General features: G+C 45.3%; 1 protein-coding gene across 1 annotated transcript in view; it reads left to right on the forward strand.

The window, feature by feature from the left end:
* LOC137338985 (cyclic nucleotide-binding domain-containing protein 2-like) overlaps positions 1–16908 on the forward strand; it is a 140620-nt gene that overhangs the window by 92918 nt on the left and 30794 nt on the right. The window contains exons 14-16 of the mRNA XM_068001900.1: positions 163–226; positions 4225–4323; positions 10099–10139. Of these exons, the coding sequence (XP_067858001.1) occupies positions 163–226; positions 4225–4323; positions 10099–10139 (204 nt within the window). The remainder of the gene's footprint in view (positions 1–162; positions 227–4224; positions 4324–10098; positions 10140–16908) is intronic.

Below are 16908 nucleotides of genomic sequence, written 5' to 3' on the forward strand. Positions count from 1 at the left end.
TTTGTTTAAATTAAATTAAATATGCCCCACTCCTGATAACTGCCACTGATGCAAACCGATATGAGGTTGCTTCACTGCACTGTACAGTTATTAAAATGATTACATCTCTATATTTAGATTTGAATGATTTTTTATTTCTAAAATCTATTTACTAATCCATAGGCAATGACCACTCCATCTCACTCTGTGCTCAAAAAAAGCAACTTTGAGGAACTGGAACATAAAGGTAATAAGGACATGAGTGCCCAGGTTACTGCTTAAAGGTATATTTGACAATATATTCTGAGGATAAACAATAGAATTAAAAGGAGTGCTAAGTCGTGGTTGCACATTTCTGGCCATTGTACAGTAAAAATCAAAGAAAGAAGGTTATAAGAGAGTGTGATTATCTCCACTCAACCTTTCTATCTTTTTTTCTGCATAGAGATGATGCCTACAGGTTTGCTGCTGTTTTTCCTGTTTTCATGCTATGATTCTTGTGTGCTAATTTACAGCCACAGTGTACGTCATTATTAGTTATCGACGCATTTTCCTGTGTCTCAGATAGACCATCCCTGCTGTTTTGTTCATTTTCTGCTTTGGCTGCTAATTGGACAAATTTCTGTTTTGCCACACATCTGCTGTTGCCTCATTGTTGAAGGGTAAAGTGTTTTCATTTGCGTGAATTCTGCTGCTGACACCAATCAACATTGGATGGTGGTCAGGTGTGCACCGCTGATTGCTGTGAGCTACCTGTTGTCACTTTCATCAACTAAGTCGTAGATTTTCCACGGGAACTCTGGAGCCGGCAAAGTCCTCATGCAGCGAGTACAGCGCTCACTTAATTCATGATGTGGAGATGCCGGTGATGGACTGGGGTGGACAAATGTAAGGAATCTTACAACACCAGGTTATAGTCCAACAAATTTATTTTAAAATCACAAGCTTTCGGAGATTATCTCCTTCGTCAGATGATTGAATGAAAAGGTTCTCAAATCGCATATCTTATACGATGTTGGGACAGCATCACACCAATCAAAAGGTGTCGTTGTTATTCAAACAGGCCAGTCACGGAGAACAGCACGTCCCAGTACACTCGATATACATTGTGTCTTTTACACAGGCAGGCAGAAAGAAACTTAAAATGGCAGAGAGAGAGAGAGAGAGAATTTTAAAAAACATAAATTTTTTCCCCCTTTGGTTGGTGTGATGCTGTCCCAACATCGTATAAGATATGCGATTTGAGAACCTTTTCATTCAATCATCTGACGAAGGAGATAATCTCCGAAAGCTTGTGATTTTAAAATAAATTTGTTGGACTATAACCTGGTGTTGTAAGATTCCTCACTTAATTCAAGCAGAGCTGACCTCGTGTCACTTTATGAAATCAGCTCATTTAAATAAAATTGCAGTCCTCTTTGTGAGGCTTGCACCTTGTGTTAGAGAGCTCACCCTAATGGGGGAAGGTGGACCATCTAGCAGCTCAAATATAAAGGTAGGCAGCCATTTAAAAGTAAGAGGGCACATATGGAGGCAAAAATTCTCTGAGCTATCTCAAAGACTCAAGTGGATTTGAAACAGATAGCAATCTTTGCAAAGGCTATAATAGGGGAGGGAGATATAGAGAGTGAGTGAAGGACAATCCACTGTGGCAATAGGAAACAGAATTTGTGGGCATGTGAAAGAGTGGTGCGCTTGATAGTTGGCTGGTGCTGCTGCATGAGGTGGGCACCAAGAAGGTTGCCATGTTTGGCACTCTGGGGCATCCTCCACAGAAGAGAGCAGTGCACCGTGCCTGGCGGTGGGGGTGGGGGGAGGGCTGCCAGGCTCAACATAGAGTACAGGACCTGCAGGTCCTGTGGACAATTGCAGGAGAAAACAGTGCACTCTATTGAATCTGGCGAGGTAAGACCACCCAACAGCACCATGTATTGGGTAGATGGCACAAGATTGCTGCCACAAAGTGTTGCCTGCCCAACTGTTCCACAATTACTGCTTGTCCATGCCAAGCTCTCACACAACCTTTCATCTCTTTCATTGCATCTCATGCATATCCACACTTCAGCAGGGCACATATTCAAGCTGCAACTTACACATGAAAGTCTTGGCTCTCTTACCTTTTCAAAGGGTATTACAAATCAGATGACTGTTACATAATCTAGCTGCAGGATATACAGTTACTTATTGACACAGTATGGGCTGCAGATTGAGCAGGTGAATGTCATACTGGACATCATAAGCATACAAGAGCATGGAGGAAGTACGGGAAAGTAAAGCCATAGGCCTCCTTCAAGCTCGTGCTGACTATCATCCTGCTTTTATGTCTTCTTCCCCATCTTCTCTCATTCCCACATAAGCATACGCACAACCACAAAAGCAACACGTACATTATTGCGAATGCAAACTCTGTTTGACTGTTTCTTTTGGAGCCAACATTCTAACTTATGTTCCTTTTCTGTCATTGTAGGCCTGAAAGAGCAGCTTTCCAATAGTGTCGGTGGTCCAGAACAAGACATCAACATACAGCACTCTGTGTCCCTCTCACCAAAGTTAGCAAACACCGGCGTAGTTACACACATCCCGGAGGATGCAATTAGTGAACTTGAGGAGATAGCATCGGGTGAGGCAGAGAGAGGAGGAGTAAATGATGGCAAAGCAGAAGCCAGAACTTGCTGTGCAGATGTCTATATAGTTGCTGTCAATGATCCCTGTACTTTTTGAAATGCAGCGCTTTGATGAAATTGGCCAGACGTATTAGGGTTTTGTTGCTCTTCAGTAGGAAAGGAGATGAAAGTGCTGGCCAGACTGACTAATGAACCAATCACCTGTCTGATACATGTGTGGCCAACACTTTAGCTGACTCTGTTTGCGCAACAATGTGTGTTTATGTAAAAATGACCTCATAAGACCTTTGCGATTTTGGTTCAAGAAAACCATTTTAAAGTAATGTTAAGCATTGAGGGCTATAGCATAAAAATTCTGTGGATCCTTTCGAGGGAACAAAAGTGTGATGGGTGGGATAGTTAACCGCTTTTTCAACAAAAGAGGAAAATACACCCAGAGTTTCTAAAATTACCCTAAAAGAAGAAATCCAATACGATAAACAACGGTCCACAAAACACAAAGAAAGCCTTAACTGGCCTGAGAATGCAATTGACAAACATTTTAATTTACAACTCCCTCAGAATCAAAATAAGTTGGTAAATGCGAAATACAGATTTTCTTCATTTAATAATTGTATTGTATAAGGAGTGTGTAAACACTGTTCATAATAGGGCAGAAATTGCTCGGAGAGGCGAACCAACACTATTTGTCACTCCATAGATTTATACTAACCCAATAACCTACTGCGGTCTTTTACTCAAGCACTTCCTCAAATAGGAAGCGGAAAAGAGCCCAGCGTCAGTTCAAGTGAAGCTAGGACCCTGGGAGTAGAGAGAGGATCACTCCCTCCCCTTGACCAATCAGATTGTAACATTTTTGAGACACTGTGTAACTCCCTCTGCAGACCTGGAACGTTAAATCCAGAAAGTGAAAGGTACAACTTTAAAATCATTGTAAAAACAGTTATAGACAGTGAAAAAAAGAGAGGGTAAAGAAATAATAGAATTAAATAAAAGAGACAGAAGGGAAAAGTAAAAAAAATGTAATTTTTTAATTTTTAAAAATGTTGTTTTTTAACGACCAAAAACTACTAAAATAAGGAGTAATGAGACTGTACATTTTTAAAAGTTAATTTTTAGTTGTTTGGCAGTCATTAAGACTTAACGCGCTGTTAAAACTTAGACCTGGGATTTTTAAACATACCTGTTTTGTGGTGATATTAGTTATTAGTTATAAAAGTTGGCACTTTTTCAATGATTTTCCTGATTGCAGCGTGTGATATACCTTTAATTTGAAGCTATCATATCGCTAGCGAACCAATAGGAGCAAATTCCAGATTTCCACGTTTCACTGCGCATGTACGAACGGTGGAATTTGCTCCTCCGTTTCGCCACTAACAACGGAGAGCGCTGTTGAGCTCTCTGTTATTCTGCAAGCAATTTCTGCCCCAAAATCTTAATTTGGTTGTTAGTGTCAGTTTGTAAGGTCATGAAATCAGATGATAAAAATTCAAAGTCCATATTATTTGCTACTGTTGAACTGAATAAATTATGAACATAAATCTGCAGCAGTCCTTCTGCATTCCTAACACATGATTAGTTCAAAGAAATAAGTGCAACAATGTCCTTCTCGTTTCTGCAGATGAGTCACTTTCGTCCAGATCTGCTAATCCCATCCCTGAGGCAATTATCACCTCTGCGGAGGATAGCAATGAGATACAAGAGGACACTGAATCCTTTGGTAAGGAGGAATCCAACAACAGACATTGAAGACGCACCACCCAGAAACCAAATTACATGCTGTGCTGCTGAGTGTCTGGAAGAACCTTCAGCTGTCACCAGATCCTCTGGAGTATATGTTATGAGCTGGAGGATGCCTTTAGGCTGGGCACAGTTGAATGGCTCTTTAGTTACATAGGAAAACAGACTTGGGAAAACATGAACCACGTGAGGCAGAAACTGTGCATTCAACAATTCCACTCCCACCTCAAGATGAGCCGGGCTTCCCGCCTGGCACTATCAGATGGCTGGCCTGCATGCTCTGGTCACCCAATAATTAAACTCCACCCCAGCATCTTCTTAATTTATGAAGAACAGCTCCCTTTGATTGAATTAAAGGCTGGATCCCAATCTTAAGTTATGGAGATATTGATGTATTGTTTTGAGCATGGCTCATTTGAACAGCTCAACTGGGTTTGTTTATGTATTTTACATATCCAGGCCGAGTCCATGCTCTCAGTGATGAGCAGTGCTTGCAGGGAGTGCATGGTGGGCAACTGCGGTTGTACACATATGATTTCCTGCCAGATGCCCCCCACAAATGCCACTGGAAGGAAGAACTTGCATTTATATAGTGCCTTTCAGAACCTCAGGATGTCCCAAAGCGCTTCACAACCAATGAATTAGCCCGATTTTATTAGATACCCAAAGTATTCTCACTGTACAAAGCATAATACATCTTAGTATTAGTACAAGTCATGTGTAATGTTAAACCATTACTCATTACAATATTGTACCAAACAAGTAACCAAAAGTTTATTTACGGTTTCAGTGTTTCTCAAACTGTTCAGTGTTTGTTGTCTTTAACTCCGACTTTAAGACTTTTAATTAAGCATTTAAGCCATTTTCTTTTCCTTGTTGAGCTTCTATTACTATGGGCTCGATTTTAGCAGGCCTGCGGGTTCCCAGCGGGTGGTCCTCCGGGAGCGTGGAAAACGCGGACGGCTAATCGTGTGCGTCCCCCACGCGATCGCGGGATAATTGACCTGATTAAGCCCTGCTTCCGGGTTCTCCGCTCCCCAGCTGCGTGCCGGCCGGCTGCGCATGCGCAGTACCGTCGACGCGATGTAGGAGCTCCACTTAAAGGGGCAGTCTCCCAAAGCCCCTCCTGCTGCAAGCAAGCGGTTTGAGACGATGGCTCAGCAAAGGGGAAAGGCTGCGCCCCGTTTTTCAGACCTGGCACTGCAGCTGATGCTGGAGGGCGTGAGGAGGAGGAGGGAAACGCTCTTCCCAGAAGATGGACGCAAGTTCCCTGCCGCCGCCACCAGGAAGGCATGGGCAGAGGTGGCGGCAGAGGTGAGCAGCAGGGGCAACACCCCAAGGACTTGGGAGCAGTGCCGCAAGCGCTTCAATGACCTGACTAGGTCTGGCAAGGTGAGTACACCAACGCACCCTCCCACATCCCGTCCCCACCATCACGCCAAACAGATCACAACCCCTCCTGCACAGCCACCACTGCGCTCCATCAGCAATCCTCACAGCCACTCATTCACCATCCTCGCCGTGCACGCAAGTACCCACCGTCCCTGACCCCACCCGAACACTACCACACACCCCAATCCCCATGCAATGGGATGGGCACGTGGCCCACGCATCCTCCCATCCATCCGCGCCACGCTCAACCCAACCACACCGATGCTCGATGCGTCTCACGATGCAATACGCACCCACTCACACATCTGTGTTTTGCCTTCACAGGAGAAGAGAAGCAAGAACAATAGGGAAAGGGCACGCACCGGAGGTGGGCCGCCGCAAGTGGTGGAGCTCACCGACGCCGAGGTGGAGGCGCTCGACCTCGCCCGCACGCGACATTGCCTGTCGGTGGCCGATGGCGAGTGTGTCGCTGCCGAAACGGCCGGTAAGGGAAAGCTGACACTCAACACCCATGATCGCGAGTTACCGTATCATCACCTGCCATCAGGCGCACTGTCAAGTTGGTCCACATGCCTCAAAGTGCCCTCTGTTCTCTTGCAGGTCCGTCTTTGTGTGAAGCGATCGTGGAGGGCGATTCCTCAGAGGACATGGCGGTCTCTGAGGGTGCATCGTCACATCAGAGCCAACCATCCACCAGCGCAGAGACACGCACCTCGGTGGGTCCCCCTCGCCAACTAGTTGGGGTAGCACTTGATGAGTCACCGCGCACGAGTGAGCATGAGCAGACCCTGGTGGCAGGGGCAGCCGCGGAGGGTCCGCGACGGAGGGAGCACTCATCTCCAGGCTCTGCTCAGCCGGACCCAGATGCTGAACCCAGGGGGCCACCAGTGAAAAGGAGAGTCGTCGAGGGGCACCAGCTAATTGCTGAGGTACTGGCAGAGGTGCCGCGCGCATTGTCCACAATAGCGCAGGCGATGGAGGAGTCCAACTCCTGCATGTGGGCATTGGTGGCGCAGGCACAGGAGGGTACCGGCGACACAGTGTCGCGGGTAGGTGCGGGACTGTCTGCGGTGGAGGACAGGCTGGCCTCCCTCGAGCGTCACGCACAGCTCCAGATCGAGTCCATGCAGGCCCTGACAACGTCTGTACGGATTCAGGGTGAGCAACATTCCGACGCCATCAACAGGCTGAGGGATACACTAGGGGTGGCCTTGCAAGGCCTCACACATGCCATCCAAACTGCCGTCCAGCAGGGTGGAAGGGGTGATGTGGGCCGAGGCCAAGAGAGGGATGATGGTGACCGGGGACATAGAAGCGGGGACGCTTCTCAAGGCGCCCCCACGTCCCACCAGTCGCCCACCTCTCAACCAGTACCCGCAATGGTGCCTCCTCTCCAGGTGGCCGAGTCTGCCCCTGCCCCGGTGCAGGAGGAGCAGTCTGTGGAGGTGCCCTCACGGGCACCGAAACCCAGGCGAGAACACGAGCAACCTGCCACTACCTCTGCTGGAGCCACAGGGGTAGCACCACGTAGGGGTACCCGGAAAAGAAATGCAAAGGCGTTATAATCACAAAGGGAATACACCAGGGTGTCTATTAATTTGTACATTTTTTTTTAATATAATGTCACATTGGAGATATTAAATACTCTATTCTCACCACTCCTGCCACCTCTCGTCCATTCTTCCGCGGCCTGTGCAATAGGTGCGTTCCGTGGAGGCCATCATGACGGCGAACACCTGCTGCCACCCATTGGGCACACTGCTGTGGGTGCAGGATTACTGGCAACACTCTTCAGTGGAGGGGGCTGGTATGGCCGCTCGCATGTGCAGGTGAGGAGATGCGAGCGCCTCGCAGTGTCTGACTCTAGGAGAACCGTTGACGTATGAGTGCCTCCCTGGCCCGGCGACCATCCCGGTGAGTCGCGGCTCGGCGCATGGGTCGTCCAACATCCTCTGGCGCGTCCTCCTCCTCCACCTCCTCCTCCTCCGCCTCCTCCTCCTCCTCCTCCTCCTCCTCCTCGCCCTCGCCTTCCTCAATGTGGGTGGCGGGTGTGGATGGGGCCTCCTCCAGCGGCACCCCCCTCTGTTGGGCCATGTTGTGCAGGGCACAGCAGACAACTATGATTCGTCCCACTCTGAATGGTGTGTATTGGAGCGCTCCCCCAGAACGATCAAGGCACCTGAAGCGCATCTTGAGAAGCCCTATGGTCTGCTCAATTGTAGACCTGGTAGCAGTGTGGCTGTCATTGTACCGACACTCCGGCTCGGTGATGGGGTTCCTCAGAGGTGTCATGAGCCACGTGTGTAGGGGATACCCCTTGTCGCCGAGGAGCCAGCCGTTGCCGGCGTTGGGTGCCTGTAGGATGGGCGGGACGGCGGACTCCCTGAGGACGAAGGCATCGTGGCAGCTGCCGGGGTATCTGGCGCACACGTGGAGGAATCTCTGGCGGTGGTCACAGATGAGCTGGGCGTTCATGAAGTGATACCCCTTCCTGTTGATGAACAGCCCTGGCTCATGCGGAGGTGCCCGTATTGCGATGTGGGTGCAGTCGATTACACCCTGCACCCGTGGGAAGCCGGCCATGGCATGGAATCCAACCGCCCTCTCCATCTGGCTGCGCTCGTCCATGGCGAAGTTGATGTAGTGCGAGGCCCTGCGGAACAACCCATCGGTGACCTGCCTTATGCACTTGTGTGCAGAGGACTGACAGACCCCGGTGATGTCCCCGGTGGCACCCTGGAAGGAACCGGATGCGAAGAAGTTGAGGGCAGTGGTGACTTTGACGGCGACAGGTAGGAAGATGCTGCTTGGTCCATCAGGGAGCAGCTCGTCGTTAAGGAGGCTGCAGATGTCGGCGACTACCTGGCGATTGACTCTGAGCCTCCGTATGCACTGCTCCTCGGAGAGGTCCATGAAGCTGAGCCTCGCTCTGTACACCCTGTGCGGAGGGTAGTGCCTCCTGCGACGCATCTCTCTCTGCGGTTGCCCTCCCTCCTGCTGTGCAGGTGGGTGTGCCGCAGCACCGTGTTGGGGGGCCCCACGTCTCTGAGGCGGACGGCGTGGACTGCGAGGCTGCTGGGGCTGGTCATCCTGTTCGTCCTCCGACGATGTCAACGCACCACCCATCTGGCAGGTGTTGGTCTGAGGGGTTGTGCAGGGTAGGTGGGTGGGTCCTCGGACTGGGGCTGCGGTTTCGTGTCGGTCTGTCCTCTGGCTTGGCGGGGGGTGGTGGAGGGCAGGGGTTGCCCTATGTGACGCGGTGGCCTCCTGCGTGGGTGAGGGCTCTCCCCCGTGGAGCGCACCTTGGCACCTGCCACAGGCTGCTGGCTGCAACACGCCTGGTTGGAAAGGGACTGTTTCCCCCAGTGTGTGAAACTCACTGCCTTGAACCTAAAATCCCACACTTCCTCTTTTGACAGCTGCTTCAGCTCATTAACTGACCACAACGAGCAAGGTAAGTACTCTCAAGTGGAACCCCGCTGGCTTTAATTGCCTGCGGGATTCCCACCAGCGGGGCTTGCGCGCGCAGCCCCGCACGTCAGCGCGGTACCCGGAAGTGGCCGGGATTTCGTCGCGATCCGGTCACGTGACCGGATATCGGGATTTTCGGGGCCACCCCGCTGGGAACCCGCCGGAAACGCGATCGCAAAATGGAGCCCTATGTCTCTCTGATTCAGTATCAAGAGGTCTTTCGGGCCTTTCCTGCATTGAACCAAACAAAACCATTGTTTTATCAATATTAAAGATCTCTTAAATTAACTTTGTTAAATGCATCATCATGTAATAAAGGTTTAACCAATTGTCCTTAAAATCGATGCTAGTGTAAAAGCTGTGTTAACTGATGCTTTTCAGCTGATGATCTTTTTCAAGGTGTAGAAGTTAGGAGAATGGAAAGATAAATCTGCAATATTATATTAAATAGCAAGAATAGGACAAAGAGACACCGTTCAAAATAGTAAAAGGAAACTTTAGGACAGATATCAGAAAATTCTCCTTCACACAGAGAGTGTTCAATATATAGAATATTCTTTCAGATAGTGGATGTGAAAACCATGGGAACATATAAGAAACAACTGGATACTGCAATAGGGAAACTTTGGGGTTTTTCTGGATGGATAAACTTAGAAAGGCCAAATAGTCTTCCTCATTCATAATTATGATCATTATAATGCGGAGCAAAACCAGCATCTTTCATCCTAGAGCAATCAGCCCCGTGTCCACAACTAACAAGCCACCCCAATTTGTTCTACCAAGTGAAGGAGAAGGATGGCATATTGTATTGTAGCAATATTTCCTTGCATGGACTTTTAAAAATCCCCTGGTCATGTGCTCTAAAAAATATGTTGTTTGTGCCAATCTGCAGGTAATAACGAAGAAGATGAGCAGCATAACAAAAGAAAAAAGGTAAGACCATAATAATTGGGTCCTATTCAGATGCTGTTTACATTTGACTCCAGTTGTTAAATGTGAATTAGAAACTATAGCACTGATTTTAACCTCCACTCTCCCAGGCTTCCCCCCACCCTCCCCAACTCTGGCCGCAATTGGCCAGGACCTCCCTCACTTACCTTGCCGAGGACCACTTCATTGGGTCCCCGGCAGCATCCCCTCTTGATTTGCCGCTCCCGCCATTGGCTCTTATTTCATTCCCGCCGGCTTCTGGCATTACAAATATCCAGCGCTGTTTAACAATAATGGTGGAAAATATGATGTACGACGTTGCTCCATCATTACCATCTACTTTGAATACGCCCACTCATTCAATTTCCTCCCTCACAGCCGACAGAAAATCCTGGAAATGGGGGTGATTGGCTTATTTAATGTTTTAGAAGGCTGGAAATTATAGACCAGTTAGCCTAACATCTGTGGTGGGTAAAATTTTGGAGTCTATTATTAAGGAGACAGTAGCGGAACATTTGGATAAACATAATTTAATAGGACAAAGTCAGCATGGCTTTACGAAGGGGAAGTCATGTCTGACAAATTTGCTTGAGTTCTTTGAGGACATAACGTACAGGGTGGATAAAGGGGAACCAGTGGACGTAGTGTATTTAGACTTCCAGAAGACATTCGACAAGGCGCCACATAAAAGATTATTGCTCAAGATAAAGAATTACTGGATTGGGGGTAATATTCTGGCATGGGTGGAGGATTGGTTATCTAACAGGAAGCAGAGAGTTGGGATCGATGGTTCATTCTCGGACTGGCAACCAGTGGCCAGTGGTGTTCCGCAGGGGTCGGTGCTGGGTCCCCAGCTCTTTACAATCTATATTAACGATTTGGAGGAGGCGACCGAGTGTAACATATCAAAGTTTGCAGATGATACAAAGATGGGAGGGAAAGTAGAGAGTGAGGAGGACATAAAAAACCTACAAGGGGATATAGACAGGCTGGGTGAGTGGGCGGAGATTTGGCAGATGCAATACAGTATTGGAAAATGTGAGGTTATGCACTTTGGCAGGAAAAATCAGAGAGCAAGTTATTATCTTAATGGTGAGAAACTGGAAAGTACTGCAGTACAAAGGGATCTGGGGGTCCTAGTGCAAAAAAATCAAAAAGTTAGTATGCAGGTGCAGCAGGTGATCAAGAAGGCCAACGGAATGTTGGCTTTTATTGCTAGGGGGATAGAATATAAAAACAGGGAGGTATTGCTGCAGTTATATAAGGTATTGGTGAGACCGCACCTGGAATACTGCATACAGTTTTGGTGTCCATACTTAAGAAAAGACATACTTGCTCTTGAGGCAGTACAAAGAAGGTTCACTCGGTTAATCCCGGGGATGAGGGGGCGGACATATGAGGAGAGGTTGAGTAGATTGGGACTCTACTCATTGGAGTTCAGAAGAATGAGAGGCGATCTTATTGAAACATATAAGATTGTGAAGGGGCTTGATCGGGTGGATGCGGTAAGGATGTTCCCAAGGATGGGTGAAACTAGAACTAGGGGGCATAATCTTAGAATAAGGGGCTGCTCTTTCAAAACTGAGATGAGGAAAAACTTCTTCACTCAGAGGGTAGTAGGTCTGTGGAATTTGCTGCCCCAGGAAGCTGTGGAAGCTACATCATTAAATAAATTTAAAACAGAAATAGACAGTTTCCTAGAAGTAAAGGGAATTAGGGGTTACGGGGAGCGGGCAGGAAATTGGACATGAATTTAGATTTGAGGTTAGGATCAGATCAGCCATGATCTTATTGAATGGCGGAGCAGGCTCGAGGGGCCGATTGGCCTACTCCTGCTCCTATTTCTTATGTTCTTATGTTTACTACTTAATTCAATGTGCCATATGCAGACACCTATGCAACATAGTGATGAAATAAAAATGAATTTGTAACAATTGAAAATAGATCAGCAAAATCCTCTGAATGTGAAGCCAACTAATTGTCTGATTCCAGGAGTGAAACAAGTCATCCCAAGAAGGACCATTTCAGAGTCTCAGAACTGGGACTTTTGTTGAAATATTGTTCAAAATGAGGCTAGCTTTATTTGGTATATGCACCAAACATCCCTGATCATCTAAAATTTGGCAAGTTATTGTAAATCACCGCAATGCTAATTTTTGTGTGAGACGGACTTAGGTGACACCAAAAATGACCTGTAGCAGTATGAAAAATTGAATCTGACTCAGACAGCTGTCAAAATGCAACACATAAGAATGTGACACTACAGCTATCTGGTTTCCTTAATGAATATTTTTCAGAGTTCTTTTGCTCATTCATGATTGCAAATATTGACATGTGGACCCCTTTGAACGAGAAATGCCTTAACTCACAGGAAAACAGTATAATCAGGTTAATGTGTGACTGATATGTTTGGGCAAGGCCTCAAGGATATACAGTGGGTATAATTAATTCTGGAAAAGGCATCATTGACAGTTAGGAATGAGATGAGAAAATGCATCGTACAGAGCATGAATTAAACGAGGGAAGGTTTAGCTGAGGAATGAGGGAGATCAAGGCAATCAGGATTTAATTGATGCAATTCGACATCATCAGCTTCCTGCTATAACAGACCTGTGTCTTGCTGATAAACAGTCTGCGGAGACAGAAAGATTGTGGCGACCTACCAAAAGGAGTATCCACACAAACTAAAGAGAAACATTAGTTTAATTTCTTAAAACAGTGTAGTAATTATTTTTATTAACATATATGCAAAATTTTATTGACTATATTGAAACTTTAAAAAAAATTGTAATGTTAAATTTTGTGTAATGTTAACAGAGTTAATTGTTATGGAACCAATGCTGGATACAAAAAACATTCAAGATGTGCCTTTCCCTTTTTCATTTAAATCATTTGTTTTCATCTCAGTCATGGATCACAGGAACAATAGCAAAGTTATTCTACCCGTGTACAGGTTGTTACAATGCAACATGCTTGAGCATATGATGCATGGAATGTTTACTAAAAATCATTAAAAATGATGGCGCTATACATGTTCCACAGGAAGACAGTATAATTAGATTAACGTTTGACACGGCATTTAGGAAAGTCCATAAGGACACGAACACAGGCATCTACCATAGGAGCATAGAGTACAAGCGGAAGTGACCATTGTGGTCCATCTGGTCTGTGTCAAAGTTCAGAAAATGCCACACATTACTCTACCTCTTATACTCCTCAACCACTTTCTCTGCCAAATAGCGATCCAACACCTCTTGAATTTTCCAACACTGGTTAGTTACTATCAGTTTTTCTTCCAGAAACCTTTTGCCCACATCTTAAATTTGCACAGATAACTTTGGCTTTGGGTGGACTGGCCTTATGGAAATTGGGGAGATTCCCTGAGTGCCCCTATGAATGGTTCTGCAGTGCTTTATTATCAGCTTCCCCCCCCCCCCCCCATTTTCCCTAAGAATATCGAAGAATCCTGTGCCCTTTCGGGGAGCCAGCCCCCCCTGTAAATGGCTCAAGCTGTAGGTATGAAAACTGTCACACACATCATTAGTAATGTTCCTGAATATTAATTTAATACAAATGTTATGATTTTGAGTATTACACCGAATAGTTTACTCGCATTAAATGTCACAAACCACTTCTGTAAGCAGATCTCGCATCCCCTACAAACTGGAATATGTCTTTACCTGCATGACAGAAATCCAAAACTGTTACATTCATTAGGTGGCAGAGGGAAAAATGACCTGTCCTTTCTAGCAAGCTCTTCAAGTATCCAGCCCTGACTGAGGAATTGTACAGCACATGAATCAAAATGAGAGTTCTTAATTATACAAATTTATATAGAGGAAACTGGTCTCTTTTTAGAAAATGTAGAACGCCTTAATCTGTGCAAAGGAGAATGGTTAGGGAAATCGCTCATTAAGTGGTGAAAGAAAATAGAACAGAATGAAACATAGAATAGAATCATGGATAATAGCTAATAGACGGAAGGGTTGAAGATATATGAATTGATCCTCTATTTCCCTGTCCCTAAAAAAGGAAATGTGTTAGTTTGACCAAATTGAACACTGTCTTATGTAAAATAAGTGTGTGTTTGGCCACAGAATTTGCTGAGCATCACAGTAGGTGCATAGTAAGTTACCAAAAAGAAATAGACTTAACTGCATTAGTCAAGAGTTTGTGGCTGTTGCTACAGTTCAATCTAAATTTTTACATAGGGACAATTTGTTAACTATTACCAGGCCTGCTTTAGCATTTTTGATCTCACACTGAGATAACACTAAGTACAATTTTATTAATTTTTTTATCTCCTTTCATTAATATTAAACAAAACAATTTTTAATTAGGCAGATAAATATTGAATTTTGCTGAATGAATCCTGTTGATCTTTTGGTAGTGGAATTAGGACAGTTGACTAATTGTTAGAAAATCCTTCTCAATGAGTCCATTGGGTGTTTGACATTTTTTAGAAAGATTCTTCCAAAGGATTCCAGATTATTGATGTAATTATTAATTTTTTCAATTAAATGATGACCACATGATCAAATATAAATATCTACCGACTTAACGAACAAGATTGCCTGGGGGATGTGTGAGAATCAACATTTTCTCTTTTGGGGGGAAGAATAGGATTCATTAGCATCGACAGTGATTGAGAGATCCTCCCTCAGGCAGACAGATTGTGATACAATTAAAGTTTTATGACTTCATTGATCTCACACATAGTTACATCATGTATTTAATTTTATTTTATTTAAAACTGTTTATACAGGCACGTAACCAAAAATGACATTAAAACCATAATTAGCTGAGAAAACCTAAACTCCACTGTGGCTCGAAGTTGTTTTCAGAAAATTACTGTGCCTACAAAGTTAAAGTCTAGAAATCACTGTTGACACTATTAGTGTAAGAATGTTTACTGCATCTGTATTACATTCCATTCCTTTAGAGGCAGTAACCCCTATATTTTAAACATTGCCTCTGTTGAAATAGGGGCAGAAAAATGTCATTCGAGGACAGTTAAGTGCCCGACACTAATATAACCAACAGTAATTAGTAGGCTTACATCACTAAATATTTAATTGCCAAATAGGGATCTGCAGAACAATAGGCACTTGGTTCACAGGTCCTTATCTAATCAGTGGATTAAAATCTTGTACCCTGTTTGTACTGGTAATTGGAGGGAAGCCAACATCTGCTTAAATCTGACTTTCAGTTGCCAGTTAAAACTCACCCGAACCTTTACTCCCAATTAGATGCAGCAGTATCAAATAATTCAGACTAACATGATATTGTACCATGTCGCTCATAACGCAATGACATTGGCTGAAATGCCGGGTGGCCATAAAAGCTAATTTGCTAACTGTGCTTGAAGGTTTCCTCTCTGTGCTAAGTGTGGCTGAATTGTAAATCTGTGCTTTTTTAAATGCATTTACAATTTTGCTACACGCAGTGCAAAGATGAACTCTCTCCCTTATGTGTTCATCATGCATAGTTACCCACGAAATCATTTGCAAGATATTATAATCTCACTGACAATCTGCAGCTGGTAGTAAATGAAGTCAGTAAATCAAAGCACATTTTCAATAATTGGTTTAAACAGCTTAATTATTTGAAAACTACCCCTTGACTTAATTAATTTACCGCATGGTAACACAGACTTAGAATTATATTTATGTAAGAGATCCAGAAGCAAAGATTTGTACAGCAGGAGGTGGAACTTATCAGTAAGGCTCCCCCATTTGCTCAGTTGGTGAAAGCAGAGTGTGACTGAGTGTAGAGACGTGCATGGTCCAACATTCAGTTCCTGGTCAATATTGAGCTAGCTGATTTCAGCCGGGGTAGCAGGAGGGGTGCTACATTTGCCATCAATGCCTCTACGATAGGGAGAGGACAGTGAGAGATACCAGAGGGCACCCATGCCCATGGAACAGCATCAAGCATAAACACACCACCAATGAGTAATCTCCAAGGCACAATCTCGCTCCAAGGGTTACTGACGAGCATTGAGCAGTAATGCTTTTAACTGGAACAGTAACTTATGCCAAAAGTTGATCTGGCTGCATCATGGAACCTTGTCAATCTTTTAAGTCCAGAATGGTTGTGGAACCCCCCAACCCCGGCCCCGCTCCACCAGGGGCTCAAGAAAACAGGTAAATAAGAATTTCAACTGACAATCTATAAAATATCACATGCTCCATTTCCATGATAGAAAAGAAGGTAGTAATAAAATGAATGTTATCGACCAGCCTGGCTATACTGCGGTCTTCTATGCACTTTCTGAGCTCAATGCTGTCATATAAAAAGATGAACAAGAGACTCCAAGGCAACATAATAGTTGCAAATTATCGTCTCTCCTTACAGTAGCATTCCAATGGAAATCTGGCTCCTATTTGCATTTAATATTGAGTGTTATTGGAGCTGCACTCATCCAGGCAAGTGGAGAGTATTCCATCACACTCCTGACTTGTGCCTTGTAGATGGTGGAAAGGCTTTGGGGAGTCAGGAGGTGAGTCACTTGCCACAGAATACCCAGCCTCTGACCTGCTCTTATAGCCACAGTATTTATGTGGCTGGTCCAGTTAAGTTTCTGGTCAATGGTGACTCCCAGGATGTTGATGGTGGGGGATTCGGCGATAGTGATGCTATTGAATATCAAGGGGAGGTGGTTAGACTCTCTCTTGTTGGAGATGGTCATTGCCTGGCACTTGTCTGGCACGAATGTTACTTGCCAATTATGAGTCCAAGCCTGGATGTTGTTCAGGTCTTGCTGCATGCG

Source organism: Heptranchias perlo, chromosome 1 (genome assembly GCF_035084215.1).
Source record: "Heptranchias perlo isolate sHepPer1 chromosome 1, sHepPer1.hap1, whole genome shotgun sequence".
In the NCBI taxonomy this organism is placed as follows: domain Eukaryota; kingdom Metazoa; phylum Chordata; class Chondrichthyes; order Hexanchiformes; family Hexanchidae; genus Heptranchias; species Heptranchias perlo.